Source organism: Leptinotarsa decemlineata, unplaced genomic scaffold (genome assembly GCF_025532065.1).
Source record: "Leptinotarsa decemlineata unplaced genomic scaffold, Ldec_3_MD MMD2_tig00026330_RagTag_RagTag, whole genome shotgun sequence".
NCBI classification, from domain to species: Eukaryota; Metazoa; Arthropoda; class Insecta; order Coleoptera; family Chrysomelidae; genus Leptinotarsa; species Leptinotarsa decemlineata.
The window spans coordinates 4,973,488-4,994,880 of record NW_027412690.1 but is presented as its reverse complement, the minus strand read 5'-3'; the positions used below and the strand labels follow the sequence as shown (position 1 = coordinate 4,994,880).

The window sequence follows — 21,393 nt, the reverse complement described above, 5'->3', positions numbered from 1 at the left end:
TGTGTGAACAGGAAAATGAAACTTTCAGGCATGTCCTATGCGAGTGTCCGGAGTTATCGTCAATAAGAGAGTGTGTGTTAAGCGAGTCTAGACCAGCCGATATAAAGGAGATGTCTCCTAGTGACCTGTCCACCTTTCTGGAAAGAACAGGATAGGCGATGACCTAGAAGGACAGCTACTTGGGAGGATGTACAATGGGTTACATGTGGCCTAAGTGCTGTGGGCCTACACTCACCCTCCCTACTCTACAGATACAGAGATACAACTTTTCATCGGTTCCTTTCACTATCACGTCTATAAACAACATTATCTACTTTAAATTTCAAATGGAAAAGCATATTTTCAGGCATATCGAGATCCGAACACCTCACATTCACTAAGAAATATTGTTAATCACATTTAAAAAATATTATCTATAACACTAGGGCTGGGAAAACAAAAGTACATAAACAGTGCGAGTCTTTAACATGGAACAAATTCACTAAATCAAAGGTGTTGTTTCTTTCGGAAATATGCTCAGACACGTCGATTAGTATTTTAAAGTGCCCTTATTTTCATGCAAAAAAAAATATACAGTGTGTCTCAAATATGAGATATGACTTCATCGATAATTTTTTTGACTAACAATCCTGTTTTTTAATCACTTTTATTAAAAGATTCAACAAGTTTCACATGTCTGCCAAATTTAAATTTTTTACTCCTTGTCTTTTGAAAGATATTTAACTAACATTATCTAATTCAAAAAAGGAATTCAATTCAATAGTCTTCCTTCAATAAATGCTTAGAATGTCAGGGATACCTGACAGTGACATTGTCATGAAAAAGTTATCAAAAAAAGTAAGGAGAGTAGTATCGCATTCCAATCATATTTGTGAACAAAAACTGTTAGTCGTTTCACAGTTTTTTGTTCGCCATTAGTAAAATGCCGTACTTAACTGAATAATAAGATTGAATAAGATTGAAATTCTAATGATGAGATAGGACAAATAATAGGAGATAGGACAAAAACACAAAATGAAGTTGCCCAGTCATTCAGAGAGAAGTATCCTGATTTACCACCCATATCGAGAAGTACCGTAAGCAAGATCAAAAAACAATTCCGGGAAAATGGGCATTTAAGAAAAACAAATAACAAATAACAAATATTTTGACCTCTTCACTGAGTGCGCTCAGTGAAGAGGTCAAAACAAATTTTTTTCTCTCTGTCAAAGAAAATCCCCATTTCCCCACTAGGCAGATAGCTAGGGAACTCAAAATTAGCCAGTCTTCAGTGGCAAGAGTTCTTAAAGCTGAAAAATTTCATCTATATAAAATAACAATCCTCCAGGAACGCACCTAAAATGATCTGTTTATGTTGAATCGTGTGGTAAATCGTCAAAATTGTCGTTATTGGGCAGACAGTAACCCACACTGGATGAGCGAAGGTCACACTCAACATCCAGAAAAAGTCAATGATTGGGCAGGGATTGTTGGTGATCGAGTTATAGGACCGATTTTCTTCCAAGAAAATCTTACTGGAGCAAGATATTTAGAATTCTTGCAGGAGAACCTAGTTCCAAATTTGGCTATTTTGTTCCCTTGTCCTATAGAAGCTGACGTTCCGAATAGAAACATCAGGTTTCAACAGGACGGCGCGCCTCCTCATTTTGCAAGACCTGTCCGTGAGTACCTGAATGATGTATTTCCAGGCAGATGGATTGGCAGAAGAGGACCCTATGAATCACCACTTAGGTCTCCGGATTTAACACCTTTGAACTTTTTTTATGGGGTTACTTGAAGAGCAAAGTTTTTAAGACCAAACCGGCAAATATTGAGGATTTAAAAGAACGAATGAGACAGGAGTGTAGGTTAATTTCCGGCGAAGTAATCAGAAATGTTCAAAACGAGTTTCAGTTACGTTTAGGGTATAGTCAGTTAGTAAATGGACAACATTTTGAACACTTGTTGAAGAAAGACTATTGAATTGAATTCATTTTTTGAATCAGATAATGTTTGTTAAATACCTTTTAGAGGACAAGGAGTAAAAAATTGAAATTTGGCAGGCATGTGCAACTTTTCGAACACTTTAATAAAAGTCATTGAAAAACAGGGTTGTCATTTAAAAAAATTATCGATGACGTCATATCTCATATTTGAGACACACTGTATATTTTTTTTACATTAAAATAAAGGCAATTTAAAATAATAATCGACGTGTCCGATCATATTTCCGAAAGAAATAACACCTTTGATTTAGTGAATTTGTTTCATGTTAGAGACTCGCACTGTATGTATAGCTGAAGTAGATCAGCATAACATAACATACCATAACATAAGAAATCATATACGCTAAAATAAATGAAACTTATTTTTCCCAGAGTAATCGAAATAAATGCATTCAAACCAATGTTATTATAATTGATTACAGAATTATAATTCAGTTGTACACATTATGTAACAGTATATGAGAAAAAATAAAAAATATTTGTTGGAAGAATATATTAATGAAAACTTTCCAGATGAAAAATGCTGCCACTGGGTCTAGTGATAGTGTATCTCACAAAAATCTTGGCATCTCCATTGGTCAATATTTCAGTAGACGAAACAACAGTAAACGATGGAGGTTATCGCTTACCAACAACTCAAATCCCGTCGAGATATGAAATAAATTTGACCTTTCCTGCTGCTGTTTTTGACGGACATGAAACATCTTTCGAAGGTATCGTCCGAATCACGTTTCAAGTGACAGAGAAAAGGGATAGCATACAAATACATGCTCCAGTGAAAATTATTTCAATGAAACTGGATAATATAGCACATGCTATAGGAGATGCATCTTTGAACACCACAACAGAAATTTTGACTATACCGTTGAAGATGATGTTACAACCTCAAACAAATTATGTTATTACCATAAAATACAGAGGCCAGTTAGGTATGAGAGTTTTTGAAGGAATATACAGAAGCAGCTACAAAAATGCTAATGGCATACCTGAATACCTGGTTACCACACAGTTTCAGGCAACCTACGCAAGAAAGGCTTTCCCATGTTTTGATGAACCCAAGTTCAAAGCTAGATTCGTCATCAGTATTACCTATCCTAGAGGATTTAATGCGTTGAGTAATGCTCCACAAGTTGGGCCACCGTTAGTTGATAGAGAGTGAGTATGATTAACAGCTATTACAATGATTGTAATTTATTTGTTCAGTATTTTTGGTCGTAATTTAGTTAGTCATTGTCCAACTGAACTATTAGTGAAAGTAGTTATGGGATCCATTTCATTCCACTCAAAGTTTTGCTAGCTGATGGAAAATATCAACCAAGATCAGTAGAATACAAGTAACTATTGAAAATGGAATCCGGAAACATCCATCAATCCCAATTCACGTATATAGTAGGTTCTGGGGAATTGCTGGCGAAAAACAACCACTCCTGCGTTTTCTGTTAGAGTATTGGTATATGTGTTACTTCCGTGCTTGGGGTTTTGTTTACGGGATGGAGTTTTTACTAGTCGGGTCTTTTCTATACTGATGAGATTTAATGATTCGATGGATATCAGTATTGACCTACTACTGAATAAACGAGAAACACCAGCAAGACTAACCTCTGTGAGGTATCTTGCATCAATGTTTTCGAATATAATTCAATGTACATCGTGATATTAACCGTGGTTTTATCCAGCAGAACCTACTGTGTAAGTACGTTGGGACGGATTGATATTTATTTTCTCATACAAACGAAACTTAAAACTCAAATACGGAATATTGCATTGTCACGTTTTTCCCCGTGAGTGAGTGTAACTTTTTTCAGTGCCGTCTATGAAACAGCAACCTTCAAAGAAACTCCCATTATGTCCACGTATCTGATTGCCTTTATTGTATCCAAATTCACATGCACTGCAGCAAATACAGATATTGATATGCCATATCAGGTACGTCTTTTCAAAATAAATGATTTATTTATCCATGATAAAATTTTAGAATATTCACAACAAATTTCATCTAAAACGCATTTCTCTGTCGTGTAGTGGATCAGAGTGTTCCGAAATTATTTATTTTTACAAATTGAATAATTCCAAAGTGAAATACAATAAAAAAGTATTTAGTAGACGTCTTCAGCAAATAAACTGTAGCAATACCCTATCTTCGCCATCTACATCTAGTATGGTGAACTTGTCTTCATTTATATCATAATACTATTTTTTATTCACTTCATATTATGAGTGCTTGAGGTTCTGAGAAGTCCCACTTCCTCAAAAATAACCATGTTGACCGCTCTTCTCATATCATCTCTTACTTGAAAGAAAAAGCTCAGGAACAAAAAGGTCTCACAAATTTTTCAGTAAAAACGGCGTAAAAGAGGAAAATAGCCCGATATGCCCCGATTGCTTTGCTCGAATATATACATTTTCAAATTAAACTAGTCATTTCTAACCTAAAACAAAGAAAGCAGTAAACAGCACCCAATATTGAAATTCAGTAATACACGTATGTTTTTTTGTTAAAAACAGTAATGAAACTTGCTAACTCACATCATAAAGGTTCATTATTTATCACAGAACCATAAACAAATACAGGTTTTATCTCTCAAAGTAGAGACATATGTAGCGACAGATTTGTCTCTGGCTGACTGACGTGAGACGTGAGGCCACGAAAGTTCGTAAATTCGTTTCGTTCCGGTTTCCCCTAAAGCTTACAACCAAGTTAAAGCCGTTTCTAAATATCTGCATCTTTGGCAATGGAGAACATTGAATGAGTTTCATTAAATGTGTTTCTAGAATAACTGTGTCCTTAATTTTTTATATCCTTATTCATAAGTTGTTGTTTAATAATAATAATAATGATAAGTATACTTCATTTTCTTACTGACATGCAGAACCATATATGGAATTTTTCAAAAAACATCAGCTAATTAACAAAAAAAAGAACTGAAACTAAAACTTAAACTATTCCAAGGAGTAAAATCTACCTTTCAACAAGTACTTTCTGAGATACTGGTTGAATGCTTGGGCTGAAAAGATTCGGTTCTAACACATAGATGGCGCTTTTTCAGTGAGTAACAACCTTTAAAAGAAAGCTGATGAAATTTCATGATATTCTACTCATAAGTTTGTGAATTATTGTCAGATCACCTGACCTGACCAAAATAATTTTTTTATGGGGCTATATCAAATGGATTTTCTATCAATCTCATCCAACATCTATAGAAGACGTGAAACAAAGAATAGCTAGAGCTTTCAGGGAAATCCCAGAGGGCATGCTGGAACGTATAGGGAATTCGTTTAAAAAAATACTGACATTATGTGTTGCAGAATATGGTCGCCATTTTGAACATCTATTGAACTCCTCTATTCAATAAAAATGTAGTGAAATGTTGAAAGATTTCATACAAATGAAAAAACACAGGGTGTTCCACTTGAAAAAGTTGAATTATGTCTGTTTGAAAATAAATGAAACTTGACCGTTTTTCCCGAGGACACTATATATTATTTCCAAAAGATGAGATTCCAGAAATCATCATAGTGATGTTGTTCAACTATTCCTGATAAAAATCCACTCAATTGCTGTAGACATGCGGGTGCAAGATTAAAAAATATTTTTTGCAAAATAGGTTCTCCTGGAATAACTTGGCAATCCCGCAAAGAAATTTGAAAAGAAAAATTCCTTAGAGAGCTTAAGAAATATGGAATCGAATGATGCATTCATATACTGGGTGTTCTATTTAGAAAAAATATACCTTTTGTTGGCCACGCTCACCCAGTATGCGAGAAAATAATTTTTTAAAGGATAGTATTTATCGATATGACTGCAGAAAAATTTGAGCAGTTCAAAAAATTGTTTTCTCTGATAGCAATGGACCGAGGGAACCTCGGTGATCAAATGATCATGTATTTGACTATAACCGCGAAAGCTCACTGTTTGGCCATGTTCAAACATGACAAACCGGAATGTTTGCGTCGGTATGTAATAATGGATGAAACATGGATCCATCACTTCACTCCGAAATCAAATCGATCGTCATCTGAGTGGAGAGCACCTAGTGAAACTCGTCTAAAGCGCCATAAAGGACAACAATCGTCTGGAAAAGTTATGGCCTTGGTATTTTTTGATGTGGGTGATGTAATATTCATCGACTAATAAGATATAGTGTCATAATGACATACTGTCAGTATGGCAGGTCTACGTCACAGAGAACTCTGTAGAAATACCTTTAATGAACTGCACTCTTAACATGGCCTTCACTATATATCTTCATCACAACAATGAATATCAAGAAACATGAAGCAAGCTACATTAAAAGTAACATGATACATAAATATCACACTCGGAATGATAATGAACTGCGGTTACCCTACTCTCGACTGGCTTTTGTTCAGGGATCCTCAGGTTATCAGGTTATCATCTGCTATAATAGAGCACTTCAGCTATTTGGAAAGATATGTAGTTTCACTGAATTCCAAAGTGCTTTACTTGACTACCTTACAAAAAATGCATTTTATTCTACTGAAGAATTTCTACAACTCTAAGTATTATTGTATAATTACTTTATTTTACTTGTACAAATATATAGATTTTACAATTTTAACTAATTTAACCTAATCGTTGTTCTTGCATCTTTTTCATATGTCCTCTTAACGGCTAACATGTATATATACACTGCAACTATAGATAAGCGCAGTTGCTTTATGCACTGTTCTGACAAATCTGATAGAGTTTTATATCTTAGACCTCAAAAAAATGCTCACCGGTAAGAAATTTTCCTCGAATGAAGGGGTTATTGCCGAAACTGAGTCCTATTTTGAGGCAAATGATAAATTGTTCTACAAAGTTGGTATTGAAATGTCAGAGTGGCGCTAGAATGATTGTGTGGGTCTTGATTGAGATTACATTGATGAACAAAAAAAAACGCGTTTTTTTTCTCAGGCGCAGGACTTTCCATCCCAGGTGTTATATAAAAAAGTCCTTGAAAAGAACTCATGTAAGTCATTTCGCTGTCTTGTATCAATAGTGTGGATTCGCTTCAAAAGAATATATACATTACAAAATACAAAAACACACACTTCAAATATGAACAACCACGGGGAGGTTGAATTTCGATAAGTTTGGAAGAATTATCTAAAACTAGAGGTACGAGAGATACCAGCGATACAACGAATCAATTTTTTATGCAATACGGCCACATCATTGAAACGAGTGAATGACCACCAAAAACATATCAAAATTGATCTTATGTTTCTGAATAGATAGTCAGCAGAGTTGAGTTTAGAAATAACTGACTAATAGTGTCTCCTCCAGTCAAGACACTCATCGACGTCCAGACTCAGAAACCTTTCACATTATACATTTTCCAAAACTTTATCGTTACATTTATATGAATGGTAGGTATTTGTTTTTGATTTTTATGAAAATGTATTAACCTAGTTCTTTATTCATTTAGATGCAATTGATTCATGCAGAAACTCTCATAGAGGAAGTTAGAAAGAACTTCGCTACATATTTCTTCCAGCCTGGTTTCTATTCGTAGTCATTCTGTGAGATAGTAAACAACAAGCTTTGAAATGGAACCTTTATCTGAAAGCTTGTTGTCATATATCAGTCTCAAAAACTTGAAGCATGTTTTATTATTGAGGTGAAATAAAGCAAGGATGATGATAATAATAAATAATTCATATCTGTTGAATTCTTTTAATAGTATTTTTGTAGGTTTGCTCAAGAAATGAATTAGCGAGTTTGAGGACGTTTGCTCTCGAATATGGTCCTAAATTTTTGAAAGTTCTCGAGAATGTAACAGCCTACAAATTCAATGATCATCATATAGGAAAAATCGACCATATTGGAATTCCAGATTTTGAATCAGAAGGAATGGAGAATTATGGAGTGGTGACATATGAGTAAGTAGTGAAATGAAAATATGTTTGAGACAGTCTTGAAAAAAAAACTGAATTTTTAAGGCAATACTTTCAACATTGAACTTCATTTATTTTTTCAGTTGCAGTTGATATTACAGCTCCTGGCAATAAAATATAACAACTGACATGTGGTAAAACTCTGAGACGCAACAAAAAATACTCTAAATAATGGTATAGGTAATACTTCAAAGTTGCTAAAATTTGTTTTATCGACAACCAGGTGTCCAGGTAATAGTCCGCTATCCTTGGAAATTCATCATATTGGATTTAGGGTGACATCGTTTCAGTTTGTGTATTTGTTCAGCAAATCTTCTATTTCATACCCAAATGATAATGGTGCATAAAAATCGAGTACATGCATTACTTAGACTGGGAATTGAAAAATACCTACAATGTTGAATACTTCAGATCGATCGCTTCGTAGTAAATAAGTTGATATTCAGCAAGTGTGACCTATTTTCATTGTGCCTTGCATTTTGGGAAAAATGGCATTCGATTACTCTTGTTCTCCACTGCAGATGCGTATCCCATTCGTCCTGTCAGATTCATTTCACTTTCGTGTATACTATTGTCCATAATCAACTGAGCCGTCTGATACATTTGCATCTGCTGCTTCTTGAGCATCCCATCTGGTGGCCTTCGAGCAGCTTCATCGATTGCTGCAATGCCCTGGATTCCGATGTGACCAGATACCAAAGACGTGCTGCTCTATACTACACAGCCCGTTGATGAGGATTATGATTTGTTGTACCAGCCAAAGTGTATTGGTGATAGTTTTGATCGAACTCAATAAGTCTGAGGAATGTTTGAAGGTGACTGAAAATGTTTCATGATGAATTTCACTAGTTCGGACTTCCATTGTCTACTATATAAAATAATTTGAAATTCCTGAAACAACTAAAAAGGAATAATTAAAAATGAATAGCTGAAAATAACAATTATATTAAGCAAAATAAACCTGAAATGAAATAATAGTGAAATAAACTACAAGTAAAAATATAACAATTGAATAAATAAAAACAGAATAAAAATAAAGGAATGAAAAAAGAAAATAAAAATAAAAAGTATAGAGATTCCAAGTCACGTTAGTTCACGACGTTTCGATTGTTAGTATCTACAATCGTCTTCGGGTGATGACTGGACTGATTCCTCCGAGAGGTCCCAAGCTGAGATCTTGCACAAAGAGGAGCATTGGTCTAGGAGAAAATTCAAGGAAGCCGCATACATGTTGTCCAACAACGTATTCAGCCAGGCCAGCGTAGAAATACGCAACATATGGAAACCCATCATCAAGCAAGAAATGGCCAACTCCCGCCAAAACGGTTATCTCCCACGGAACCAGTGAAGCGGAAAATGGAAAGCGGGGATAAGTGAAAGTACTTGAACGACCTATAAATAGTCATCTCTCGGAGGAATCAGTCCAGTCATCACCCGAAGACGATTGTAGATACTAACAATCGAAACGTCGTGAATTAACGTTACTTGGAATCTCTATACTTTTTATTTTTATTTTTTTTTCATTCCTTTATTTTTATTCTGTTTTTATTCATTAAATTGTTATATTTTTACTTGTAGTTTATTTCACTATTATTTCATTTCAGGTTTATTTTGCTTAATATAATTGTTGTTTTCAGCTATTCATTTTTAATTATTCCTTTTTAGTTGTTTCAGGGATTTCAAATCATTTTATATAGTATACAATGGAAGTCCGAACTAGAGAAATTCAAGTCTGAGGAAATGACGAATAAACCATGAATTGCTATTGACTCGTCTTTCCAATCGATTTATACAGTCCGATTTATACTACTCATACGATGAAAAACGTTCAAAACTTTTCTGACTCTTGTAGCAAATATTTGTATTTGTGGTATCCAATATCAATTCTTTGACCAAGTATTCAATAAGGCCATCAGAATGCAGATGGTTGAGATCAGGCAAAGATGTCAGTGATTTGTTATTGGCAAATGAGAAATAAAGTAACACTCGAAGTTGATCGCTGTGTGCTCCATTTGCCACACTGACTTCTCTTGTGAAATGTTTTCTATTCGCACTCTGATTTATACCTAAACAAAATTTCTATGAAAAGTAGTAGTTTTTGTGTTATTCTCTAGTTATAAAAATTTTTCCTTGGTTTGGATAATAGGTAAATTCCTCGCACCAGGCCATTTAGGTTAAGTTAGTTTAGATCCAAAGTGAGTGGATCTATTCGACCCTCCACCGCAACCCGCATATGTTTATTATGGCTCACACCTATTCACACTCAACCAAATGAACCCAGCTTCTTAACGAAGCCGATTAGTTTGTATGGTGAGTGGTCTCATTCGGTCCCCAACGGGGCAGGCACAAAATATGTGTTCTGCGGTTTCATCATTTTCCAAACAGAGGCGATACACACCGTCTACCGACAGTCCGAGTCTCTGCATTCGATGACTCAAATAACAGTAACTAGTTCATCCCTACTCTAATCCAACAACTGTTTGGTATCAAGCTGCGAAGGGTAAATAAAGTCCTTGGAGTGAGCTAAATTTGGAAGATTCTGCCAGGAACCAATTCTAGAAGATTCTGAAATCTTTTTGCCATCCAGGTGTTCATCCTGTTTGGTATCAAGCTTCGAAGGGTGGAATGAGCCAATCCTGGAAGATTCTGCCAAAAAGTCCATAAATCTTTTTGCCATCCAGATGTTCAATCTTTTTTTGGCAAAGCCTAAAGCGATGGAAATGACAGGTTCTGGTCCGATGAAACTGCTTGCAACACTCTCATTTGCAAGGAAGTCAGCAGCCTCATTGCCTTCCAGGCCAGTGTGGCTAGGAATCCAGATCAGAGACAATCTGTTAAGTCTTCCTATCGAGGAGAGTAGTTTTTGGCAATTTGCTATCAATTTAGACGTTGCTCGGTAGGAGCCAAGAGCTTCCAACACCGCTTGACTAGAATATTTTTATTGACTTGTGTATAAGGTTAGATTCTTCCAATCTCTCCGCGTGAATTTCCGCTTTAAATACAGCCGAAAACACCTGCACCAGAACTGGAAGGTGTTTTTGATCCATCTGTGAATCAACAACTATCTACCACCAGGCCATTTATTGGAATATAATATCAGCGATTATTGAATTTATTCATTGAAATACTCTATCCTCGCTGCATCTTACTTTGCTTCATTTTAGGGAAGGCATATTGCTTCATGATCAAAACCAACCTTCACTTGAGAGAACGGACATCACTCTTTCAATAATAGCTCACGAAACAGCACACATGTGGTTTGGCAACTTGGTTACATGTGAGTGGTGGGACTACTTATTCCTCAATGAAGGCTTGGCGTCTTATTTCCAGTTTTTCGTACCCTCCCAGGTAAACCTTCAGGAGTGCCTACGACTCCTATAAATTTCACAGGAGCATATCAGTAATGATATCATTTTCGTTAGATATCCGAATTCAAATACTACGAAATGGATAAACAGTTTATTGTCCAAGAACATCAACTTGCATTAATATCTGACTCAAGTACGGACTCGCTTGCTTTGGCTTCTGCAGCTGTAACTTCTTCAGAAGTACAAGAAAAATTTGATGATATAGCATACGAGAAAGGTGGGTAAAAAATCATTAGTAAGTACTTCAGTTCCAATTTCAAACATGGAAGTACATATGAAGTAATTCAAGTATCGATATCCCCTTTAACTCAGTACTTAGAGTACATAACTGAAGTATCTAAAATACTGAATGATGTACTTCAAATATTTTCGGTATTGATTACCTCAATATCAAATATTCCTCATTTTTGCATAGGACATAAACATACAGTACCCAGCTTTTATATTTATATTCAGTACAAAAAACTTTAATAATTTTTGAGTTGAGCCTTAAAAACTCAGTAGTCGAATTGCTCAGGAATAAAACCAAGTATAATTAACAAATAATGGAAATTGTATACACATACAGAGGGTTTCAATTTGTTCGCTTTCCGTTAAACCAGGTGTCAAGTTTTGATAAAAAATTAAAGAAAGAAAGTTGATAGGACGTGAGAGATATACTTGGCAAAATTTCATTGAATTTCAATTTTGAAAATGATATACTGATACCAAATAAAGCTATATGAGGGTGTATATTTTGATATATTCATCCATAACATTCAGAGTAGATACGATTGGATGGATTCATTATTCTCTGGGATATGGTAAAAATAGACTGATTGAAAAATCATTATCTGAAGATTTATAAGAAAACAAAAAAAATTCTACATCAACCTTGATGATCCCCATATTTTGTTGTATTATTTTCAATACTCACGATTTTTTAGGAGCTGCTATTTTCTGAATGGTGGAAAACTTCATGGGAACTGAGAATTTTTATAATGGTATACGTGACTACCTGAAAGCAAAGTGAGTTATTTTCTTTGAATCGAAAACTATGACCATTAACCTTAATAATAAACTGTAATGACAGTTGATTGGAACTCAATTATTTCTGCTCACCTTGTTTACGAATTTTCATATTTTCAAGAAACTGCATTCTATTCAGTTCAAGCAAATCCAAAAATTATACGAATAAACCTGTTGAATGCTGACCCATTTTGATGACTTGATTCAGGGCCACTTCTTCTGCAGTTCCAGAGGATCTATGGAGGGCTTTGCAAATTTATTTTCTAGAACCAAATCTATCACAGATCATGAACAATTGGATCAATCACCCTGGATTTCCTTTGGTAACGGTGACTTCAAATGGAAGTGATGTCATATTGTCGCAGGTGAGCAGATAAATAATAATCAAAGTATTGACAAAATGGTTGAGCAAGAAGTATGGTTATGTATTTATTACATGTTGAGTAGTTATGTTGATCTTTGATTCTTTTCAATAGTATTTTTTCTCATATCCCAACACATGATGAAGAAGAAATATAAATGCGACAGATGAATACCCTTCACCACATCCGTGGGATCTTCATTGTAAACTGACCGTGATTTTTTCATATCCATCAATCCGTTCTCATTCAGAATTTCATAATTCGATGAACCAAAAATAATACTATGTACTTCGGACATCATAGAAACGCTGTTCTATGAGTTGCAATATTTTGTTGCAAAAAAACAAACAGACATCACATTTTCAAAACAACGGAAACAGTTGTTATTGAAGACAAGAAGATTAGAAAAATAACAAATGCTACCCGAAGGAAAATATTGAAAACGGTGATGAAGACAGTCAAACTGAATTATTAAATCAATTAAATTGAATTGAATTAAACTGAATTAAATCAATAATATGTCAGGGTAATTTGAAATGCATTTGTGTTATATTTCTGAAGCCCTCATAGTATCACATTAGGAGTAAGATACAAATAATATAAGAAAATAAGTCAAGAAAATATTTCCTCCGATATTTTCCAGAAACGCTTCCTCAATGATGGAACAGACGATATCCAATGGTTTGTGCCTATATCATTTACTTTATCTAGTGATATCAACAAATTCGAAGCAGTATATCCAATGGTATGGCTGAAGCCTGGAATCAATACGACACTCCCTAATGTGCTTCAGAACGCTTCATGGATAATTCTGAACAGCAAAGAAAGCGGTGAGTGGAAAATCTAGATGTTGATGATTAATTAGACTATATTCTTGGAGGACTCCTCTTTGAGGAATTCTCTATCCGAAGAAAGACATTTTGAGTGCTTGTCAAAAAGGGAAACAACTTTGGTTTGAATAGTAAGTGAATGGCGGGAAGCTAAAGATGTAGAGTGGTAGGGTTGTTGAATTAATATTGATTGCTTTTTGTTAGTAGGCTGGATGGATGTAGGGGTCCTTTTAATGCTCACGCCTCTTCAGAGAGGGGGTTAGTTTGCAATGATTATTTTTCATTCGTCTTCAAAATGTTTTTCTCAGTCTAAGTTAGTACCTAACCTACATGTAGATGAGTTGATGATTAGTTTTGAAAAAATTTCAATAAAGTAATGAAGCTTTCAATTCTAGGTTACTGAGTTTTCTATTGGTCCTTGGGCATTATGATTCATGGCCCTGATGATATAGTTTGATAATTGTCCTTATTCGTGTTCAAAGTAGCAGATGGTCGGTTTTCGGCAGTGTTGTGGCTTACTTAGGCCCGGGTTGGGATTTGAGACAGGATTCGAACTCTAGAGTGGCTCCGGGTTCTGGGCTGTCCACTATCGTCTACTACCTAATCGCCAGCGGGAACTCATCGAGGATATCCTGAAATCACTCCGGGATATCCTTCAGGGCTCCTAGGAGTCTTGGCTGGAAAAACAGGAGTTATTTCTTCAGGATCCTTCTAGAGCCCGAGCGTGGCTTCCAGAGAGTGACCAGCGTTTCAATGGTGCTGTTAAGTGTTCTGTTGACATATTGGCTTTGGAGTTCCTGGAACCTCTAGTTGACAGGTATGAGTTTCACATCACCATTAGGTTCGTTGAAGGGCAATATGCAAGGAGGGTGTGGATGTTTCGGAGTATCCTCATCTTAGTATTTAGTATGCGATGGGATTGTCTCGAAAAGATTGCGCAGATTATGGCTTCATATGTCAGGATCGGTCCTATAAACATTTTTCATGTGTGTAGTGAAGTCTTACTGGTGCATCTTCTGAATTTGCCTCTCAGTGTCAGGACTGCCATGAGAAGAGTCGATTTTTTGAGTGTTGTGGGTATAAAATTCGATAGGGGCATTCTGAGTAGAATGTTCAGGTCTGAAACCTTGTTGGTGTGGGGGTATGACGTTGTTCTGTTAGTCAGTAGTCGTTCGAATAATCCACCTAGGCAGCTTAGGAGACTGATTGGTCTGTAGGATTCGGGTTTGGAGTGATCTTTGTGTAGTTTGCCAACCACTTGGAAACAGGCGGAAGTTTCAGGCAAGCATTTGGGCGAGCGTTTGGTTTTTGGACAGTGATGAGAGAAACAGAAAGAAATTTTCCACCTTAACAATACTGGACAAATCATATTACTATAAGAGAGTGTTTGATTCATTATGAATTCCAAGAAATTCATTGCCTGAGATGAGAAATTTGGTTATATGGAAGAATAGCAGGGTAGAAAATTTTGTTTACAGTCTTAATTATAAGTTTCCGAATATTGAGCACCGTTCTTAGATGTTTCATTATCTTACAGCCTTCTATCGAGTGAACTACGATTCCACTCTGTGGAGAGAAATCAGAACCATCCTGTACACGAACCACACCGAAATTGATGTTCTCAATAGAGCACAGATTGTGGACGACTCTCTCAACCTTGCCAAAGCACGCATCCTCACGTATTCCGAAGCATTCAAAAATGTTATTTATCTGATAAGCGAAACTGAATATTTTCCCTGGGTGCCTGCCTTCAGAACTTTACTTCTATTGAAAACACGATTAGGGGAAAATAGCGTTCTGGAAAAGAATGTTGATTCATTCATGTTGGAGTTGATGGAAGGGGTGTATAACAGCGTGTCTTTCACGAAGTTGGATGAAAACGACCATATTTACATGCTGAAGCTTAACTTGGTGTTGGGACAAGCTTGCAAATTGGAAAAACCAGACTGCGTGAAGACCGCTAAGAAGTTGTTCAAAAATCTGAGACAAGGAAAAAGGTGAGATAATGAGTTAGAAAGGGAATGTGAGGCATTTGCAACACAATGCATAGGCCAGGGCATATAACGCAAAAGATGGACTTTGAAATCAACTGAATTTGTCTTGGTGAATATATATGCTTCAAGCAGCAAAAAATGAAAAAAGCTTCATTTTATATAAATGAAAATTGTGAAGTGAACATAGAATATTGTGGTAAAAGGTTCTGTTCTGAAAGGAAATTTCGTTGGCCATTAATGAATAATATCTGCTATGAAAGTAAAAGATTTGCTAGCTATCAGAAATTTTTCTGCATCACAGAATTTCCAATGTTCGACATTTTGCGAGGTGATAATTGTTGGTGTACCAGGTCTGTTGAAAAAGAAATATATTGAATTTCCATTTTTCTCGAAAGATATTCATTTATTCATCAATTTCCATATTGCCTCCTTCAAAGTAGTCTTCCTCGGTGTACGATACTTGTGCCACCCTTTTTTCCAATACTCGAAGGATTTCTGATATGCACTTTTTGGTATGTCCTTGAGTTCTCATTGCGTTTCAATTTTTATCTCCTCAATCGTCGCAAAATGCCGTCCTTCTATGTGTTTCTTCAATCTTGGGAATAGGAAAAAGTCGAAGGAGGGCAAACCTGGTGAATATAGTGGCAGAGGCAAGATTAGATACGGTGTTGTCTTTGATGAAAAAATCATGAACAAACAATAATGCAGGTGCATTATAGTCATGCAAAAGCCAGGAATTGTTTTCGAAACGTTTTCTTCATATCGCAAGAACTCCTATCTGATGCACTACGCTACGATAGTCGAAGAAAACACTAAGAGAAACCTTGACATTTGATTGAACTTTTTGGTGCTTTTTTTGGTTTTGGCTCTCTTAGGCATTTTTCTGATTCAGAGTAACAATCACCGTATGCCACTGTAATTATTTCATGTTTCTGAGCACTTAATTCCATTTTGTACACAAAATTTGATGCAAATTCGTAGCACGCGAAATTTGAAATGCATTTGTTTTCTGAAATAACTTCTGTTTATTACGTTGCATATTTGTCAGCCAGTCTGATTGATGTAATGTCTGTTTAAATCTGTTTCTGTTCTGTTAACTGTGCAAATGTTAACTAATTGAACATTCTTGTGTTTATATGTTGGAAAAATATTTCGTTGCAGAGTTGTAGTTATACTAATGATTTGTAATTTTTATGATAAAATAATCCATATCAAAGAATGGACACTAAATATCTCTAGTTGCTAAGAAATTTGATCATCATTGAAAACATTCATCAAACTGTTGCTAAAATGCAGGCATTTGAAGTTTACCAGCAAACATAAACTTACTGGAAATTATCCGATTCCTACTAGGGATCTTCAAATATAATAAAGAAGGAATTCGATGAAATGGAAAAAAAAACATTAAGAGCCGCATCAATTATTATACATAGATTCCCATTCTTTTTTTAAATGACAAGTTATGTATTGATCATATTGCTTATTAACGATTGAAATTCTATTTCAGTATTAACAAAAACCTCAAACCGATTGTTTACTGCAATGGTTTGCGCTATAGCAACAATATCGAGGAAGACTGGGAATTTTTATGGAACAAATATCAAAGTACTGAGGTTCCAATTGAGAAAAAAATTATTTTGGAGGCTCTTGGTTGTACGAAGAATATCACAATTCTGAAAAAGTGAGTACAAATTATATTTATCTCAAAAATGATCAAAGAATATGAAGATATTATATTCATGGATTATTAAAATACTGCTGAAGCTTTCTGAAAGTCACTAAGTCATAACATCAAAAATGTTCATATCAAGTGGATTCATATGAACGACTTACAAATATACATGGTGATAAAATTGAAAAAAGGAGGATAAAATCTCCTCCACAACAAACAACAGTCACAACTTCTATTTCAAAAGTGAGAATCTTGACTTAATTGAGTTTTCGTGTGATTTCTTGATGACACTTAATCTTTTTCAGTAACTTAATTGAAAAAAATTGAGAAATCTCCTCCGTCACAATGGCAGTTCATAGAATCATTGGGTTGAAGTAGATTCATCTCTTCCAATGACATGAAGCCGAGCATTGGGTGGGTAGTTCTTCAAATATTCGAATAGATGCTGTTATTTTCAAATCAGCTGCCCAATTCAGGTCCACCAATTTCATTATTATCAAATAATCAGAAATTGGACAAATAGTGAAATGAAAAAAGGCTGACTCACAAATATCGCAAAGAACTTCAATGACTCGAGATACCAATTTCAGCAAGCCGAAAATGGTCCATGCAGTGACAGTGGGTCCAGTAATCCTCTAAGTGGTTACAAAAAATATTATCTAGAAAAAAGGTAGCTAACTTGTTGTTTACTGCTTCTCGCTGGCTCACCGTGGTCAATAACTTCACCAACATTTTTTCTTCGGATTACTCACACAGTTTGTCCAGCCTCCAGCCACAAATACGTCTGCCTCTCAGTGCTTAATTAAGATGCTCTCCAAATCTGCAGTTCACTGCTAAAGATAGTAGTCTGGCATACCATTCACATGTTGGCACTGTTTCTGTTTGTCTAGCTTTATAGAACAATAATATTTCTCTAAACACAGCTGCATGAGGACTATACTCTTCAGTCAGTAGCAGTGAGAGGTTGTGGTAAGAATTTCTTTGGTGAGTTGCGAAAAAGACAGCGTACATATCGCTGTTCCCACCAGACTCATAAGTACAGCTATTTCTTTTTTATTTTCAATATACTGCTTCAGCTTTTCACATTATATCGTTCAGGATTCGTCTGGACTATAACACTGAATGAACACTAATCTGGATCTATTGTAATAATCTGCAATTGGTATTCACCTCGTCGTCAGTGTAACGATCAATGAGGCACTCCAGGACAGTTTCCAATTAATATTTATTTCGAAAGTAATCAATTATACGTATGTTTGATGGTGGTTCACAATGTTTCATGGTCAATTTCAAGTCAGAATTTCATATATTAGACAATGAAAGTCTGAACTAATGAAATTTATCAATAGCACACATTACAAGAAAATTATTCCAAATAACTATAGATCAGTCACTTTGCTATGGGTGATATCAAAAATCACGGAGAAAGTCATAAGCCATCATATTCTTAAATATTTGGAAAGCTTCAACATCTTGAGCGATCATCAATATGGCTTTCGGTAACAAAGATCAACAGGCGACCTTCTGTCGTATGTCAGCCATATTTGGAATAACGCAATCGAAAAACATAGAGAGTCGAGTGCTTTTGATATTTCTAAGGCCCTTGATGTGTGGCATGAGGGGTTTGCTGGCCGAACTTCGATGCTATGGCTTGTGTATGGCTCTCCAGCTTCCTGAAAGAACGTTCTTTGCAAGTGACCGTCGATGTATATCTCTCGAATATTTTTATCATCAACGCCGGTGTTCCTCAGAGATCCATATTGTATATCAACGACGCATTGGAAAAAACGAAGAATCCAATGAATTGCTTTGCTGACGACAGGACACTTGTCTCGGCATTTCATTTGGATTCCAGGACATTGGCTACGGGTGCACATCTCTACCGGCAGCAGGAAGTGGTATACCTTATTGAGGATCTAGATGTGATTTCGAATTGGAGTGAAAGTTATCAGGTTCGAATGAATGCCAGGAAAATCCAGACATCGGTTTTCTCCAAAAAGATAAACGTCCTCGAACTGGATATAATAATGTCCGGACAAACAATTCGCTGACCGCTTTGACAAGTTTATTGGGGATTGAATTGGACACCAATATATCTCACAAGTATGTCTCTGAAATTGCAAAAGTTGCTTTTAAAAAGCTTTTGAACCAGAAAACTGTACACACCTCAGCAACTGTTGATGCTTTATAAAGCTCAGATAAGACCTTCTTTAGAGTATTATTCTCATGTATGAAGCCCCATACCTGAAGCTGCTGGATGCCATCCAGAGAAGAGCCATCCACCTGATTGGACATGCGAACATCACTTGCAACCTCGAAAGTCTGAAACATCGAAGACATGTTGAGGATTCGTCTCTATCTATAGATACTTTCACGGAAAATGTACAAGTGACTTAGCAAATGGATTTAATTTCCAGCGATTCAAATCCAATGTGAATTGCTACTTCCGCATAGACACCGCTTTCAGAGCGCCTACAGGATTTTCCTGTAGTGCTTGTGTTTTGCCCTTAAAAAACAATCACGTTTTTTAAGAACACATCCAACATACATCGACTTATTGACTAGCTCGACATCTTTTCTCTTTTGCCACGTATGTATGCTCAATGTGCGTGCCTCAGTAATATGATGGGCTGCCAGAGCCTAGTGGCGGAACATTAAAAAAATTGAGATCAATGAATGCATAAATGACGAAAACCTCATGTAAAAGTACTAAAAATATTTTGGGACTAATTCTTGCCTTTTCATCAGGTACCTGGAGTATTCTGTGAACGATTCATATGGAATTCGTACCCATGACGTCCCTACTGTTTGGTCATCAGTGTTTTCATCCAGTTCAGAGGTGTTGATGTGGCGTTGGATTATCTGTGGAAAAATTATGAAAAACTTTATCGATAGTGAGTATTGGTGTTGAGCTAATAAGAAAGATATTTAGAGTTGTGTACTTTCAGCTATCCAAGTGCGGCTTCCATAGTGTCAGAGATTGCGGACAGGTTAACTACTAAGGAACAAGTTGACAAGGTAACATTTTGTCTCAAAACTTCAGAAGCTCAAATTATTGAACTTCCTTATATGAAAAAATAATGTTAAATTGGAACAAACGTTAAAAATCTGTTTAAAATTTGTTTTTCCGTTAACCAGCTGTCGCACCCCTACGAATGACAACCCTCAGAAGTCGAAACTTGTGCGAGCTAAGGATTAATGAGGCCTCATCTTTCATTCCTGATTCCTAACACGTAAATGATGATATGCATTGTTCCATACATGTATCAGCCGTGGAAAACCATCAACACTACGTTGAAGACAGCGAATTTACTGTCATCTATGTTATCAACGCACAATGTTGTTTGTCATAGAAAATAATGTAAAGCTATTCAGTTGAATTGATGCAGCAGGATACACCTACGTTTAGAGAGGTTCCATCCTAATCAATTTACCAACCATTCAAGTAACTACGACAGATCCAGATGTTGGAAACACCATGATGAATCTCTTGCTCTTCCACTCCAGTCTATTCGACCTGCTGCTATCATAGAAAGATTAACTTTGAAATGGAATATTCAAAAAGCAAACTACTTCACTTCACCACTCTACATCACAAGTTCGAGAAAGTAGAATGATATTGGAATGCAAGCATATTTGTAGCAACTGTTTTTTTTCAGCATTATCATTAGTGTCAGTATAAACCATCTTCATCCCTGGTGTGGATATTCAACTATTGGCAATCACTTCACTCATCAAATTTGTCGTTTCAGCTTGAAGACTTGGTTCGTAAAGAGCACCTGCACTCATCACTGAAATCTGCAGCAATATGTACTGTTACCTCAGCAAAAGTCAATATTGCTTGGACTTCGGCAGTAACAAGTGACTTAGAACGATATTTTAATAAACGTGGTAATATTGCCTCTTTTTCAACAATCCATCGTTAGTTTTCTACAGTGTGTTCATTCAATAGTTGGATGTTTTTAGTTGTTCTCATTTGAATTTTTTTTCTGAGGTTATTATACTTTACTGTTATCTAGTCTATATAGTTTTGAAAAAAAGTAGTTCTGGTTCAAGTGATAGTAATAATAGACTGAAAATAATTTTAATAAATACACTTTTTCCATACCAGAACAAAAATATTTTCCCTAGAGGCGCATTTCGCTAACCTACTTTTAGTCATCTCCTGATGATGCTTATTTAGCGGAACGCCCGACAGGAGATATTACTTTTGTTCTAGAGAGGAATAGCATCTGATCAATAAAATACTATTTTGTGATTCGAACTTCAACTA

At 35.8% G+C, this 21,393-nt stretch overlaps 1 protein-coding gene across 1 annotated transcript in view; it reads left to right on the top strand.

Moving 5' to 3' along the window:
* Positions 1 to 21,011, top strand: part of LOC111510823 (uncharacterized) — a 74,841-nt gene extending 53,830 nt beyond the window's left edge. Inside the window, exons 15-27 of the mRNA XM_074182834.1 lie at positions 2,503 to 3,140; positions 3,791 to 3,911; positions 6,904 to 7,074; positions 7,684 to 7,871; positions 11,051 to 11,234; positions 11,309 to 11,475; positions 12,471 to 12,627; positions 13,268 to 13,454; positions 14,992 to 15,451; positions 16,956 to 17,129; positions 19,869 to 20,014; positions 20,069 to 20,138; positions 20,873 to 21,011. Coding sequence (XP_074038935.1) covers positions 2,503 to 3,140; positions 3,791 to 3,911; positions 6,904 to 7,074; positions 7,684 to 7,871; positions 11,051 to 11,234; positions 11,309 to 11,475; positions 12,471 to 12,627; positions 13,268 to 13,454; positions 14,992 to 15,451; positions 16,956 to 17,129; positions 19,869 to 20,014; positions 20,069 to 20,091 — 2,616 coding nt within the window. The 3' untranslated portion in view covers positions 20,092 to 20,138; positions 20,873 to 21,011. The remainder of the gene's footprint in view (positions 1 to 2,502; positions 3,141 to 3,790; positions 3,912 to 6,903; positions 7,075 to 7,683; positions 7,872 to 11,050; positions 11,235 to 11,308; positions 11,476 to 12,470; positions 12,628 to 13,267; positions 13,455 to 14,991; positions 15,452 to 16,955; positions 17,130 to 19,868; positions 20,015 to 20,068; positions 20,139 to 20,872) is intronic.
* The last annotated feature ends 382 nt before the right edge of the window (positions 21,012 to 21,393 follow it).